Source organism: Corvus hawaiiensis, chromosome 16 (genome assembly GCF_020740725.1).
Source record: "Corvus hawaiiensis isolate bCorHaw1 chromosome 16, bCorHaw1.pri.cur, whole genome shotgun sequence".
Taxonomy (NCBI): Eukaryota; Metazoa; Chordata; class Aves; order Passeriformes; family Corvidae; genus Corvus; species Corvus hawaiiensis.
Genome location: NC_063228.1, coordinates 7,963,690 through 7,979,132, shown reverse-complemented (window position 1 = coordinate 7,979,132; position 15,443 = coordinate 7,963,690). Strand labels below are relative to the sequence as shown.

General features: G+C 50.5%; 1 protein-coding gene across 2 annotated transcripts; it reads left to right on the top strand.

Annotated features, from left to right (window-relative positions):
- Positions 1–1,071: 1,071 nt before the first annotated feature.
- ZNF598 (zinc finger protein 598, E3 ubiquitin ligase) lies at positions 1,072–13,987 on the top strand. Of its 2 annotated transcripts, none has more exons than XM_048320545.1 (12): positions 1,072–1,326; positions 2,542–2,654; positions 3,865–3,994; positions 5,248–5,459; positions 6,197–6,414; positions 7,063–7,180; positions 8,192–8,376; positions 8,701–8,773; positions 9,099–9,859; positions 10,834–10,969; positions 11,720–11,864; positions 11,975–13,987. In XM_048320545.1, the coding sequence occupies exons 1-12, from the start codon at positions 1,087–1,089 to the stop codon at positions 12,320–12,322; spliced, it is 2,679 nt and encodes an 892-aa protein (XP_048176502.1). In that variant the 5' UTR covers positions 1,072–1,086; the 3' UTR covers positions 12,323–13,987. The 2 variants fall into 2 exon arrangements, with proteins under 2 accessions (XP_048176502.1, XP_048176503.1); XM_048320546.1 differs by having other exon boundaries at positions 1,129–1,326; positions 8,704–8,773.
- The last annotated feature ends 1,456 nt before the right edge of the window (positions 13,988–15,443 follow it).

Below are 15,443 nucleotides of genomic sequence, written 5' to 3'. Positions count from 1 at the left end.
GGAAGCTGTGAGGAAAAAAAGGGTGGGAAGATCGCGAACTTTGAAAAACTTCCTGTGTGTTCCTCCGTGCTGTCACCAAACAAGCTTTCTTTTTTTTTTTTTTTTTTTCCATTTTATTTTTTAATTATTTTTTCCCCACTCCCAGAGGAACATGGCTGCTGTTAAAGCGCTTTTCCATGCTCCTGGAGCACCCCCTCCTGTCCAAGGAGCCGCAATTCCCATCTCTGCGCCTTAGGAACAGAGAGAATCGAAGCGCGGGGATGAGCTGGGAGGGCAGGATCGGGACACCCCTTCCCGTGCCCTTTTCCACCCGGGACTGACTCCAGCTCACCTGGGCTGGCTCCGGACAGCCGGGACGTGGATGCCGAGCCTGTGACTCACCGCCTGCAGCAAATAAAGATTTATTTATCTTAGACTGAGCTCCTAACGAGCTGCCAGAGCTCGTTTGTGTTCCTGCTCTGATGGATACAAAATCCCAGTGTCTGCAGCGTTTCACGGACGTTTTTAACACTTTTATTTCCCCGATTACACCCAGTTTACCTGGGAAAACACGTACCTGGGTTATAAAATTAAATCGAGAGGCAGAGCTGTCGATCTGATGAATCCATGGAGGGTTGTTGGCATCCCAGGGTGGGTGTTTGTCCTGGGAAAATCCCACAGGGGGGGAATGGAATGGGCTGAGGTTCCCCCATGTCCCCACATCCAGGGGTAGCAGGAATGGCCCTAGGGTCGCTCATGTCCCCACAGAATGAGGTGCAGAGTCTGAGATCCCCATGTCCCCACAACCAGGGGTGTTGAGGAAGGACCTCGAGACCCCAAATGTGCCCGGGACGCCCGAATAGCCCCGGGGTCCTCCTCCTCCTCCGAAACACCATCGAGAGCGAGCCAGAGCGGCTCAGCCAGGGACGCTCCGCCCAGCGCATCTCTATGGTTACCGCGCTGCGTTTCGATGGCCGGCCTCTGGAGGACCGCGCGGTGACGTCAGTGGGGTGGTGGTGTCGCCGTGAGGGGAATTAATTCCAGCAGCGCGGCGGCGCTCTGGGCCGAACTCTATGGCCAATGAGCGCTATGTGAGCGCACGTCTCTATGGTGGGGCGGCGCTCTAGCCCGTGCTCAGTGGTGCGGGCGGGGCGGCGCGGGGCCGAGGCCGCCATGGCCGGCGCGGGGCCGGGCCCGGCGGAGGGGCCGTGCGTGCTGTGCTGTGGGGAGCTGGACGTGGTGGCCCTGGGCCGCTGCGAGCACCCGATCTGCTACCGCTGCTCCGTGCGGATGCGGGCGCTCTGCGGCGTCCGGTACTGCGCCGTGTGCCGGGAGGAGCTGCGGCAGGTGAGGCCGGGCCCGGGAGCTGGGGGGGCCTCGGGCCGGGCGAGGCAGCGCTCGGGCACGGGGTGGTGGGGGAATGTGCTGAGTGGAACCGGCGGGGACGGACAGCCCGGGTTATCCGCCCTCTGCCCCGCTCCCGGGGTTGCCGCCGCCGCCCGGGCGAGTAGGAAACAAAATATGAAGAAAATGGAGTTTGGAGTGAATGTTTATGGTTTGAAGTCAGCAGAGTTCGCTCTGGCAGCACAGAATGGAGCCTTTGCTCCCTGCTTCAGGAGGCAGCTGCTCTTAGGAGGGATCATGGACTCATAAAATCCTGGAATGGTTTGCAATGGAAGGACTTTAAAGCCCATCCGGTGCCACCCCCTGCCATGGGCAGGGACACCTTCCACTATCTCAGGCTGCGCCAGGCCCCGTCCAGCCTGGCCTTGGGCACTTCCAGCGATCCAGGGGCAGCCACAGCCTCTCTGAGAATCTATTTCTGGATTGACAATGTAGCTTTTGCTGTAAGAACTGAAATTCTTTACTGTATTTATGTCTCAGCCTTTCTGGGCTGGGGCTGGTAACTCCAGCTGTGCCCTAAATGTTGCTGCTACCTCAGTAATTCCCAGGCTGGGAATGTGCTGGAGCAGGCAGTGGTAGGTGGCTCCTGTAATACCTTAAACAGCTGCAGTGCTCAGAGCCAAGCGGGAGCAGCTGGGAACAAGGAAATTCCCTGAGAAGGATATGTGGTACAAGCAATTTAGGAAGTGTTGTGTGTTTTGCTCCTCGCTTACCTGGGAGTTAAGGAAAGAAGAAACAGTGGTTTCCCTGCCAGACTCTTAGGTATTGAGTCACTTGTCACTTAGAGACTCCAGGTTGCCTTGTGATCCTCCAGGAGATGGGGAGGAGCCGAGGGCAGGGCTCCTGCCAGGCATTGACTGTGGAAGGGGTTGTGTTGGTTGAGGATATTTACTCTGGGAACAGCTGTGGGAGCAAAACAGACCAGGAACGTTTCCTAATCTCGTCCAAACTCCAAAGGCCTGGCTGGGCTAATCCACGTTTCTCTGGCAGGTTGATAAGATATCCTGTGGCTTTGCTGACAGCAGGGGAGAGTGCCTGGGGGTGTGACAGCTGGGGCTGGCACAAAGCTCTGTGGGCGTGGGGAGCTCCCAGAGTTTGTGCTGGGGAACTTGCCTGGAATCCCACAGCTCCTGCTGATCCCGGTGCTGTGTCCCACAGGTGGTGTTGGGGCGGAAGCTCCCGTCCTTCTCCTCCATAGCCCTGCACCAGCTGCAGCATGAGAAGAAATATGACATTTATTTCATGGATGCAGAGGTTTATGCACTCTACAGGTGAGCGCTGGCTCCTTCCTGGAATGTCTCCCCGAGCACGTGGTGACGCACGGGACGTGGCAGGAAGTGCTGCTGTGGGAGGGCAGGGTGGTGTGGTTTCTTGGGATTTGAGGAGCTGGGGATGTGAGTCACCTGCCGTGCAGGTGTTTTTGGCAAGGTGACAGGCTGGAGCAGGGCAGTGGCATTGAACACTCAGCAGCTCCTCGAGGCTGCAGTGTTGGATTCACCAACACAACACACAAGCTTTGCTCTGTCAATAAAAGGCATTTTTGGCATCTTTAGCAGCAGCAAACCTGCCGGAAACCTCTCTATTCCTTGCATGGCTGCTGTGGAAAGTGATAAAGACTTAATTACTGTTACAATTGTAATTACTGCTGTGCTGAGTAAGGACTAACCAAACCCAGTTGTGCCAAGTATTGCATGAAGAGTAGCATTGTCTTCACACAAAGATCTTAATTCTGAATGGGAGAGAAAAAAGGTGAAGTAAAAAAACCAGTGCAGAATAAAAACGTGGCATCAGCATCGTGTTCTACAAATATTTTTCATAACAATCTTAATTGGGAGGGTTTGAGATAATGGAAAGAGGAGTGGAAAAGATGAAGCCATGCAGGCAGTGGAGCCTTTTCCTTGGAGAATTGGGCATTATATTCCCCCTGATTTGGGCTGAGAGTGTAACTTTGGTACATTTACAGTTTTGCATGGCTTGATATTTATGGAAATGAGGGATTGGGAGTCTTACAGTGAGACCAGTGCTCAGCTCTTCTTGGGAACCATTGTGGGGTGGGATTTTGGGGTGGGTTTTTTCCCCTCCTTTCCTCATACAATTCTTTATCTCTCCCCACTGTATTCCTCAGTTTCTGACATTGGAAAGTGTAATGGAATTGGATGTGAATGTTGCAGGAATCAGCTGAATCTCCAATAGTGGATGGGTTTGTTTCAGTTTACTCAGCTTTGTAGTGACAGTGTAGTTCCTACTCTGTGGCTGCTCAGCTCTTCCCCAGCAGTTGGGACCTTGGTGTAATTTGGTTCCATCCCATTCCTGCCATACAGCAGAATTCTTGGAATAAGCAGGTCACAACCCACGCTACAGACTGCAGGGGAGCCATAAAGCTGGAGCCTTTTCCTAGGGATGGAACATTTGTGTCTTGCTCAAGGTATCGGGGTGCTGAGAGGGAATTGGATCATTTTTGGGACTCTTCTCATCCCTTAGGAAGCTGCTGCAGCATGAATGCTCCTTGTGCCCGGATGTAAAGCCCTTCAACACCTTTGCAGATCTGGAACAGCACATGAGGAAGCAGCATGAGCTCTTCTGCTGCAAACTCTGTGTTAAACACTTAAAGGTGAGCTGGGCCTCTGCTTGGATGTGTGGGAAGGAGGGGGGTTTTCCTCCATGACTTCCAGGAGTTCCTGGGAAAGATGGGAAGGCAGAACAGCAAGGATTTATTTAGGTTTCCTCTTCCTGCAGTGAGGCCAGTTGCTTTATTTTAAGCCTTTCTCCTTCCATAAACTGATTAATGAAGAGGGCCTGGAGGTTCTCCAGATTTTAAATTAAACCCCACAGTGGTGGTGCCACAGTTGGTTCGTGCCAGGTGAAGTGGAGTTCTCTGCCAAAAGGGATGGGATCCAGGAGTGAGCAGGTTGACCTGAATGAACCCTAATAAGTCTGGGAACTGAGTTGAGTCTTTCCTGTGGTCTTGGAATCTCTGGAGCTGATTGAAGGGAAGTGGGGAGGGAGGGCAGGACCTTCTTTGGTTTGTGGTGTCCTTTGAGCTCTGGTGAGGTGCTTCATGCTCAGTGTACGAACCCAGCACCAAGGGAACTTGTTTGTCATTTTCTCTCATAAACAATATTAAAACTTGCTTTTTAATTTCAGAATATTGTAGAGATTTTTATTTCAAAGAAAGAAGTTCCATGTTACTTGTAGCCACTGAGAAGAAGCTCTTAAACTTGTGGAAGTTTCAGTCCATGGCAGAGCCAAACAAACCTTTTCCCAGAGCAATTTCCCAGTCTTTGTCTAGGCCAGAAATAAAGGATATTCTGTTCTTAAGGCTGGGTCAATCCTTTAGGCATCTCCAGAACCCTTGCTACCAAAATAGCTCATGTGGTAGTGGGGACAGAGTGTTGGCTTATGATACACAATTTGTTCACTGAAGTGGATCCTCTGTGTGCAGCTGTTTGGGGTGGTTCCTGTGTGAGGAAAGTAAAACAGCTCACTTGGGGTTTTTAAATTCGAGAATGCAAAATACCGTTTGTTGATAAATACATAGTTAGGATTTTTCTATCCCAGAGATTATAATTTAAACTTGTTACAGTATAAAAAGATTCCAAAGGGAAAAAAGTGAATTAAATCCATTTCCAGTGTTCAGAGAAATGCAAGTTAGATTGAATTAGAATCCATCACTTGAATTTTATTTCCTGTCCACCAAAAATTCTAGGTGTTGGTGGTCAAAGTGCATCTTTTTGAAGCAAGTCTTCCACCCCTACAAACGGAGAAGCTGGACACAAGCTGGCTTGTTCCGTTTAGTTCAGTGTCCATAAGAAACAATACAAATCTAGAAATACAAATCTATGAATACAATATCTGTCTCTCCAGATCTTCACCTACGAAAGGAAATGGTATTCCCGGAAGGACCTGGCCCGGCACCGGATCCACGGGGATCCCGATGACACCTCCCACCGGGGCCACCCCCTCTGCAAGTTCTGCGACGAGCGGTACCTGGACAACGACGAGTTACTGAAACACCTGCGGAGGGATCACTACTTCTGTCACTTCTGTGACTCTGAGGGGGCTCAGGAGTACTACAGGCAAGCAGATTATTGATATGAGTCCTTTCTCTAGCTTAAATTTTGAAGGAAAATTGCTTGGGTCTGCTTTGAATGTAGGGGATAGTAGTGTTTAAAGGCAGAGTGGAGGGATGGCAGCAGGTTGGCTGCAATTCCTCAAACAAATAGCCAAAATAGTCTAGTTCATGCTTTAAAATTTTCTTTATTAAAAGTTACATTTTGCGGCCTGACAGCAGCTGTCTGGTGTGTTACTTTTAATGGTGGACAGGATGAGAGGAAATGTTCTTAAGTTGCACCAGGGGGGTTTTAGACTGGGTATTGGGAAAAATTCCTTCATGGAAAGGGCTGTCAGGCATTAGAAGAGGTTACTCAGGGAAATGGTGGAGTCACCATCCCTGAAAGTATTTAAAACCATGTGGATGTGGTACTTAGTGGTGAACATGGTGGTGGTGCTGGTTGATGGTCTTAAAGGTCTTTTCCAACCTTAATCCTGTGATTCCTTGATTCTAACGCTCCAAAGTTCGTGTGCAAAGGGAATAGGAGTAACTTTTTTGTCATGTGCACAGCTGGATGAGCTGAGCATCTGTGGGTTTACTTTAACACCTGGATCATGCATTGGCCATACAGAAACTGTGTCAGCTGGAAAACATCCCTGGGGATAAGGACCAACCAACCACCAGGGCTTGTCCTCACTTGCCCTTGTACGAGTGGCTGTGTCGTACCGTGGGAAGGGTCAGCTCTGTGTTTTCTGCTCGCAGTGATTACGAATACCTGCGGGAGCACTTCCGCGAGAAGCACTTCCTGTGCGAGGAGGGCCGCTGCAGCTCGGAGCAGTTCACGCACGCCTTCCGCACCGAGATCGACTACAAGGCCCACAAGAGCGCCTGCCACAGCAAGAGCCGGGCCGAGGCGCGCCAGAACCGCCACATCGACCTGCAGTTCACCTACACCCCCCGGCACCCGCGCAGGACCGAAGGTGGGCTGGGCTGGGGGCACCGACGGGCACCCCAGGGTTAGGGAGGGACTCCCTGGGGGGTGGAGGAGGCTGCTCCATCCCTGGAAGTGCCCAAAGTTGAACAGGGCTTGGAGCAGCCTGGTCTAGTGGAAGGTATCCCTGCTCAGGAGCAAGATGTCCTTTAAGATCCCTCCCACCCAAACCATTCTATGGCTCTTATTCTCGAAGTCTTTTCAAGAACATCTGGTGAATATTTCATAGCCATGAAAAAATTCTTCCCAAAGAAGGTAGACAAGCCCTGGAACAGCACCAAGAGCTTGTAGAGATTGAGAAGGCCTCTTCAGCCTGAGAGGTTGTAGAGGTTGAAGATAACCAGAACTTGCCCAGACAAAGCCCTCTGATATAGTTTCAGAGCTGGCCTTGCTTTGAGTAAAGGGCTGGAGCAGGTGATATCCAGACATCCCTTCCTACCGGAATTGTTGTAGGATTTTTGTGTAGGATTGTGTGAGTTTAATGAGGACATGTAATTTTACGAGAACTGCTGACTTGGTCATCAGAAAGAAATGAAGATAGTTTATTTGTACCAGTATATTTTTGCATTTTTCAGGCACAATGTAATGCCCACAGTAGAGAAATAACTGAGAGTCATCATTCCTCCCTCCTGTTTAGGTGTTGTAGGTGCAGAGGACTATGAAGAGGTTGACAGGTTCAACAGGCAAGGGAGGGCAAGCAGGTTGAGCAGCCGAGGAAACCAGCAGAACAGGAGAGGCAGCTGGAGGTACAAGAGGTGAGTGGCACAACGTTGTGAGTTTTATTCCCATTTAGTGTTGGCTTTTCCTTGCCAGTTCACAGTATTTTGGTGGATTAGGAGGAAGGAAGTGGTACAAAATTTGGAGACCTCCATGGTGAATCCTTATCTGAGAGCTTCCAGTCCGAGCCCATGTCCGGGCTATGTGCTTGGTCATCATGGAATTATTTTGTGTGAAGTTTCAGCTCAGGAAGCAAACAATGTAACCCTCAACTTGTGGGTTAAATAAACTCAGAACCCTAAATGAATTCCAGCAGCTGTTTTTATGCAAACTTCTCTAAACAGGATTTTCTGAAGTAGGTGACAAGTCTGTGCAGGTTTAATGGAGTTTTTGGTCTGGGTAATCATGAAATTCCTGTTCTAAGGACCTGTTTCATTGAACTAACAGATCTCTGTGTGGCCAGACTGAGTGCTTTGGAAAAGGAAGAGGGTTAAGTATTGAAATGAAACTTTACATTTCTGTGTCTCTTCATCCACACCAGACCTGAGTGCTTTTCACATCCTGCACATCTTATTTTCTTCTTTTTCTTGCTGGACGGGCAGCTGGTTCATTACTGGTGATTCCACTGGGGAAAAAAGTCCATCCCAAAACACTCCTCTGTTGGTGTCGCATGTGGATCATGCATGTGTTGAGAGTTCATGCCCAGCTATGTCTCAAAGAGTTCCTGTGGCCTCCAAGAATGATTCCATGTCTTTGGAAATGAATGGGAGAGACAGGTGCCCCCTGCATCCGTGGTGCTGTCTCTCCCAGTTCACCCCCGTTTCTTCTGGCCTGGATTGTTATTCCCACACATGGAACTTGGGAATCCAAGGGGGAATGTTGCCTGGCTGGGGTGGATTGGAGTGGTGGGGCTGGTTTAGGCTTCTCAGCAGGTGGCAGCACGGGATCAGGGATGTTACCGGAGCTGGCACCACAGAGGTGAGACTGGAGCGAGGCAGCTGCTCTGTGATCCTTGCTGTTTGACCAAGGGACCCTTCCCTGTCCTGCAGGGAAGAAGAAGACAGGGATGTTGCAGCAGCAGTCAGGGCATCTGTGGCAGCCAAACGGCAGGAAGAGAAGAAGAGGGTGGAGGACAAAGAGGAAGGCAACAGCAGCAGGGGGAGAAAGGAGGATTTGAGGGATCCCAACGTGCTCGGCTCCAAACGTGTGCCAAAGTCTTCAAACGATGTCACAGGTGAGTGTTGGACAGGTCCTGCACTGCAGGGCATCTCAGTGTCTGGAAGGTTCCCTCAGATAGTTCTGCCTTACCCATGTTTTACTCATTTAAAGTATCATGAGTTTCCTGTATACCATGACATAATGGGGAGCACAGTTAATTGAAGGAAATAGTGATGCATGGATTGAAATTGTTCCTCTGGAATGTTGGTTAATGACATCATCAGCTGCTGAAAATAGGCCTTGGTAGTGCTGCTGTCATGGTCATTGATAGCCCCTGCTCTGGAATGAATGTGTTTGGGTTGAAAACATGTCTTTGCTTTTTCTGTCCCTGTTCCAAAAGAAGCAGCTGCTAACGGAGTGCTCAGCCAGGGCGACTTTCCAGCAATCGGCTCTGCAGCAGGACCTCTCCAAGGGTGAGTCTGCACAGGGCTGCAGCAGGGACAAAGTACATTTAGAAGCTGATTGATGTGTTCTGCATTTCTGGGGGAAAATAATTTTCCAGATCATTTGATCACTCCAAGGCTTCCCCTGCCCTATCCCCTCCTGCCTCGAGCCAGCTCCTGGCTGGTCTTTAGAATCATGGAATATCAGCTGGAAGAGACCCTAGAGGATCATCAAGTAAAACTCCTGTTGTGCCACCCGAAGTGACAGTTTGAGGAAGAGTGGAGAGTTGTGGGTTTGTGCTGTCCCTTGGGGTTGTGCTGCCTCATTAACTCAAACCCTCTCCCTTCCCCACAGCTCTGCCCAGCCAGCACTGGTTAAGCTTAAAGAAGAAGATTTCCCAAGCTTGTCCTCCTCTGCAGCTCCCAGCATCTCATCAGGGATGTCTCTGATGTACACGGTGACAGCCAGGAAAGCAGCCTTCCAGGAGGAGGATTTCCCAGCTCTGGTGTCCAAAGTGAAGCCCACCAATAAGACAGTAACTCACATCACATCTGCATGGAACAATGGTTCCAGTAAAAACGTGGTCAAAGCCATGAGCAGCCCCTGTGTCAACCAGCCAGCCAAAAAACCATCCTTGAACACCTCCAAAGGAAGTAAGAAGAGCAATAAACTCTGTGAGTCGGATGACGAGGATGGCGGTGGTGGCCTGACCACCCAAGAGATCCGGAACGCCCCGACCATGTTTGACGTCTCGTCCTTGCTGGCAGCTTCTACCTCACAAACTTTTACGAAAGTGGGCAAGAAGAAGAAGACAGGGGTTGAGAAGCAGAGCTCATCATCCCCACGCCCGTCCCAGGAGACATCATTCCCCAGGCCAGCAGCAGAAAAGCCCTCGGAAGCAGAGCAGCCATCCAAGGTGTTCCCTGCTGCTCACGGCCCTGACAGAGCCACAGCTGTCGTCAACGGGCACTCGGATAAACCATCAGCTGGCTGTGGTACACCCAAAGAGCCCCCCGGCCTTAAAAAGCCCCCAGTGACTAACAAATGCCTTTTACCTCAGGAAGACTTCCCAGCTCTTGGGAGCTCAGGATCAGCCAGGATGCCCCCGCCACCAGGTAAACATGGAATGAATCACAGAGTCATGGAATGGTTTGGGTGGCAGGGATCTTAAAGATCATCTCATTCCCCTGCCGTGGGCAGGGGCACCTTGCACTATCCTAGGTTGCTCCAAGGCCTGTCCCACCTGGCATTGGACACCTCAGGGATGAGGAAGCACTGCTGGGCACGGCCAGCTTGGCTTGTAGAGAGCCCAGAGAACACATGGATGTGTTGCATAAACTCATTCTGGCTCTTGTGCGAGGTTCTGCCACTTGGGCTCTGGAGGCAAAGGCAGCCTGGGTGTCACAGGAGGCCTGGAATGTCCTCTGGGAACCACCTCTGCCCCACAGCTGGAGCTATTTGCTCATGGATGAAGAGTTGGTTTTTCCCTGTCCCCAGGGCTGACACATCCGTGTGTTGTGCTCCAAGATCTGCCTTGGAAGCTGCTGCAGGCTAGGGAATCTGGTTGTGTCCTGTCCCTGCTGGCACTTGTCACTTCACTTCCTTGGCCACTTCCTCCTGTGCTGGGAGAGGTTTCCTGCTGTTCTTTTAGCCATGACCTTGTGAAAGCAGAGAGACGGCAACAAACGTGACTTGGAGTGGTTTTCGTGGAAGTGGGATCGCATCAGGAGATGCCAGCACCGCTGTTTGTGCAGCTCCTGCTGGGAGAGGCCAGGCCAGGCCTGCTGCCTCCTCCAGTGATTTGTGTTCCCTTTAATAATGCAAAAGTGTTTTTCATTGTGTCTTGGAGTGGGCTTTCAAAATTATTTTCCATTGAAAAAGAAAATGAATAATTAAAGCACTTTCTCTGTAGAGGAACATCAGCCACTCTCAAGTGCTTCTTGAAGATTTTTTTTTAGGTTTTCTCCAATATAGTGATGTCTGCACTGCAAATTATTCTTGGTGCTTCTGCAGTGTGTCAGGCACTGGTGTGGGTTTTAGCCAGGGGTCTGTGGGTCTCTAATTCCTGCTCATTCCCTGCTTCCCTCAGGCTTTAACTCCGTGGTGCTGTTGAAGAACCCTCCTCCGCCTCCGGGCCTGTCGGTGCCTGTCAGCAAACCCCCCCCGGGCTTCGCTGTCATCCCATCCTCCACCATCTCTGAACCCGTCACTACAGCTCTGAAAGAGTGAGTCAAGGGCCTGCCAGGGGGCACGGGGCACCTCACACCTCACTCGTGTCACAGGGGCTTCAAACAGCGCACAGGGGGTTACTCAAGTGGGGCCAGCCCAGTGAAGAGTCCCACTGGCAAGTCCCAGGGTGCTGTGGGTTGGATCCGGGAGAATTGCATAGAACAGCCCTGTGTAGTTACGAGTCTGAGGAACTGTGCAATGTTTTGGCTGCTCAGACCTTGGTCTGTTCTAGATTTATTTGGAAATCTGCAGTTCCAACATATTCCTGTACTTCACATCGATTCTGTGGGAGTCCCAGGAGCAAGGTGCTGAGGCGTGTTCTCCTTGGTGACCTTCACTGCTCTTGATCTTTCCTGTAGCTGCTCTCTTGTCCCTTCTGGGATAGAAAGAGGAGTTTGTAGGAAAAGGGGAGGGAAAACTTTGTGTCAGTTTAATACAGAACCTGCATTATCTGTTGTTTTATTCATGGTGAGGTCTTTGCTCAGGACTTTTGAGCGCATCCAGCTCACAGAGCAGCTCATCAGGACCATGTTAAACTTGGATTTTAAACATTCTGTTTGTGTAAAGCTGGAATCTGATACAGAAATCCCATATTTTATTATCCTGACAAGACAGCTGTGTGCTGCTTATGTGTAGCTGGGTGAAGGAAGGACGTGCAGCTGTAAACCAGAACAGCCTTGTGATTTATGTCATATTTGTGTGACACAAACCAATGTCAGGGTCGCTTCTGGTCTTTTCCAACACAGGCCAAAATCCTGTCATGGATCATACTTGATACCTGAGAACTTCCAGCAGAGGAACATCCAGCTCATACAATCCATTAAAGAATTTCTTCAGAGCGATGAGTCCAAGTTCAATAAATTTAAAACTCATTCTGGGCAGTTCAGACAGGTGAGTGGGTTCCCAAAGCCTCCCTTTCTAGGAGGCCTGAATCCCAGTGGGATTTTTAATAGATAAATATTTTTTTCCTCTTAATTATTGCCCTTCCCTGTCCCCTGCAGGGGCTGATCTCTGCAGCTCAGTATTACAAAAGCTGCCGGGAACTGCTGGGGGAAAACTTCAAGAAGATTTTCAAGGAGTTGTTGGTGTTGCTGCCAGACACGGCCAAGCAGCAGGAACTGCTCTCTGCTCACAACGACTTCCGGATCAAGGAGAAACAAAGCTCCAACAAACCCAAAAAGAACAAAAAGAACGTTTGGCAGACAGACTCCCCCGCCGACCTCGACTGCTACATCTGCCCCACGTGCAGGCAGGTGCTGACCCAGCAGGACGTGGTCACTCACAAAGCTTTGCATATCGAGGATGAGGAGTTCCCCTCGCTCCAAGCAATCAGCAGGATCATCAGTTAGCTCTCCCCAGGGCCACGACCCAGGCTCTGGCTGTGGATGTGCACTTTGGAATGAGGTTTGGCAGTAGCATGGCTGGGGGCCGGTGCCGGCTGAGGCAGTGAGGAGCAGGTGACTTGGGAAGCCCTCCTGGGCAAAGAGATCATGGGAATGTGCCAGAGCTCGTCCCCACCCACTGTCTGAGCTCCCAAATCCAGGGTAGGGTTAGGCTGAGCTGCAGTGGGGGCAGGCAGGGCTCCTTCCTCCTGAACATGCAATAGCTGGGAATCCTTTCTGATCTGCAGAATGACAGGGGACACAATAGGGGAATATGCTCTGGTTTGGGGGTTTCTTTCTGGTTTTGGGGTGGAGGAAGTTTATGGATCACTGAAATGAATGGAAGTGGCTTCCCTTATAACATTCTGATTTTTTTTGTGCTGTTTCAGTGAAGATCACACTAGTCAGGGGTAAAAGGTGCAGGAAAGCGCTGCTCACGGGGGTGTGTGACCAGGAGAGCTGCAAACACTGGGCTGCAGAGTTTTCTTTCTGCAAACAGAGTCAATTCTGCTGCTTGAAGAATTGGGCTGATCTGTGCAAGATTTGAAGTTGCCTCTGACCTTTTCTGTAAAGTTCTTTCAAGAAACTGATTTTGTAGCCCTGCATGTACAGTAACAGCATTAAGGCTTTACTCTCTGTAAAGCACATGGGAATTTTATTTAATGACTGCCATGTTTCTAATTACTTGGATGTATTACTGGTGGGAGCTCCCAACAGCATCCTGGGACATTAAATGCTGCTGATCACTGACCATGTTTTCTGCAGTGCCTTTAAGTGCATTTATCTGTTTACAGTGGTCTGACACCTGCACCTCCCTCAGTGACACCAGGCTGATGTAGTTTTGCTCGTGTTCCTTGGCCTCCCCAAATTCCACCTCAGAGGAGGAGGGAGATCTCTTCCTCCTTTGAAGTGACTCCTCCAGCAGCAGTGCCAGGAGTCCCCCATGGCTGTAGTTCAGTGTCTGATTCTCTCCCATCTCCAGGTTTAGTTATTTTTAATGTGTAGGGATAAAGCTGAAATTAATTTATGTAATTTTTAGTGATGAAACACAGCTTTTCTAGCAGCATCATTTCTATGAAATCGAGCTCAGAGTATTACCCAAGAGCTACTCCTGCCTACAGTCACTCTTCCTTGCCTTACACGTTATTTTTGCTTGCTCTCAGGCTGCAAAGTGCTTTGGGTTTCTTTTCTTGAATATTTGAGACTGTTCTGACCACCTGCCCATGTTGGATTTGGCCCAGAAGGGGCTGGGGAGGGTGATTTGGCTGTATGGTGGTTCACACACTGCATGAGTCCCTGGCAGTCCCTGCCTCGCTGGGGATCCTGGAGCTGATCCTGGCCCCAGGCAGGGACACCTGAGAGAGCTGGGTGCTGCCAGCTGCCCCCACCACTTCCAGTCAGCAACTCTCCCCATCCCTTTGGTTTGTAAAGTTCAGGGAGTGAAATGTGTCTTCCCTGCAGGAGCATCTTCTGTCTTCCCTTGGGTTTCAGTTATTTCTCCATCAGCAGCTCTGTGTTCCCCAGGAGGTGCTGCTGGGAGTTCCCTCGAGGTGCTGCATCTCTGGGGCCTGATGTTGCAGTCTCCTTGTTCCTTGTGCTCACCTGATTAAATAAAGTTATTACCAAATTTTTTTTTCTGTTCATTTTTAGCTCTTTATTGAAAATAAGTTGCAGTTGGTTACACAGACACTGAAAATACAGAATCACAGATTGTTCTCTCAAAAGATATTTTTATATATATAATATATACAAAATTGTAAACATTTTAAACTTATTTCCATACACAGTCCACTTTATACTACACTGCACAGAGGTTAGTGACAACTGCAACTCCTGGAAGCGTCTGCTTAGACAGAGGTATCTGCAAAGAAACTGAACTTCCCAACCCTCAGGTGGGAGCTGTTGGAGATTAAAACTCTTAAAGGAGCTGAGGTTTTTAATGTGTATTGCAACGAAATCCAGGCAGCTGAACTGGGGTTTCAAGTTGAGACAGTGAGGGCTGGTTCTGAGCCTCACTGGGGGGGAGAGGGGCTTGTGACACACAGAGGGTTCAAAATGCAACTGAGAACGGGACCAGGGGGGACCAGAGGGGAACCAGAGCCACCTGCTTGGGGACAGCACAGGCTGGGAGGAGTCTGTAAAATACACAGCAGCTTTTACTGAGAGAAATACCCATTCCATGGAATAATGATGGGATTTCCTAACAAACAGACCATGGTTAGAGGGCACCAGGCAGAGCCAGAAGCCACCCCTGCGTCTTTGGGGGCTGGCACTGGGATGGATGGTACGAAACACCCCTGTAAGGGACTGATGGGCAGGAGAAAAGAAGTGCTGTGGGTGTCACTTATTGTAGCATGAACTGATGGCACAAGAGCCAGTGAGATCCCAAGTTCCTGATGTCATGTAAAGGGAGGGGTTTGCAGAGCCCTGGCACACTCAGGACAATCCTGGCATGGTTTTGGGACAACTTTGGGACAGCCCTGGCATCCTTTTAGGATGTGGCCCGGGTGGTTACAAGGGGGCAAGCGCTTCTGTACCACAGCTGGGAGAAAAAGAGGAGAAAGATGAAAATTGATGTTCAAATACCTTGAAACCCCCAGCACATCATGGTTTCTGCACCCATGGCTCTGGTTCTCCAACCATGGCCCCCTTGGGGTGTTTGGTGACAACCCCACCTGCACACCCTGCTCTGCCTGACGGACACACCAAGGTGCTGCCACAGCCACCGCAGGGCACCGGTGACACCCAACAGCTGAGGGGGCTCCCAAAGGATTTGGGGCAGGATTCCAGGCACGGGTGTCACCCTCCCTCTAAGTGGGGTTAAATTCAGCAGAGTGAGGGCTCCATGGGGCTGGGGGGCTGCACCAACAAACCCCAAAATGGGGTTGAGTCACGCTGAGGTGGGTGAAGGCTCTTGCCAAGGCCAGGGAGTTTGGGGTTGTCTCGTCCGGCCTGGTGACACGGCCTCAGCGCGGCCACCTCGGACATAAACCCATTGCAATTCCCTGGAAAAATGCTCCAGCTGTGGGACTCCTGCCTGTCCCAGCTGCCTGTCTCAGTGCCACCCCAGCAGGGCTGCCACCCCTCC

Bases quoted from the DNA above. Each gene is read 5' to 3' on its own strand.
- ZNF598 (XM_048320545.1), top strand. From the start codon at position 1,087: ATGGTGGGGCGGCGCTCTAGCCCGTGCTCAGTGGTGCGGGCGGGGCGG. The intron at 8,377-8,700 runs GTGAGTGTTGGA...CTGTTCCAAAAG, and splicing joins GTCTTCAAACGATGTCACAG to AAGCAGCTGCTAACGGAGTG. The intron at 11,865-11,974 runs GTGAGTGGGTTC...TGTCCCCTGCAG, and splicing joins ATTCTGGGCAGTTCAGACAG to GGGCTGATCTCTGCAGCTCA.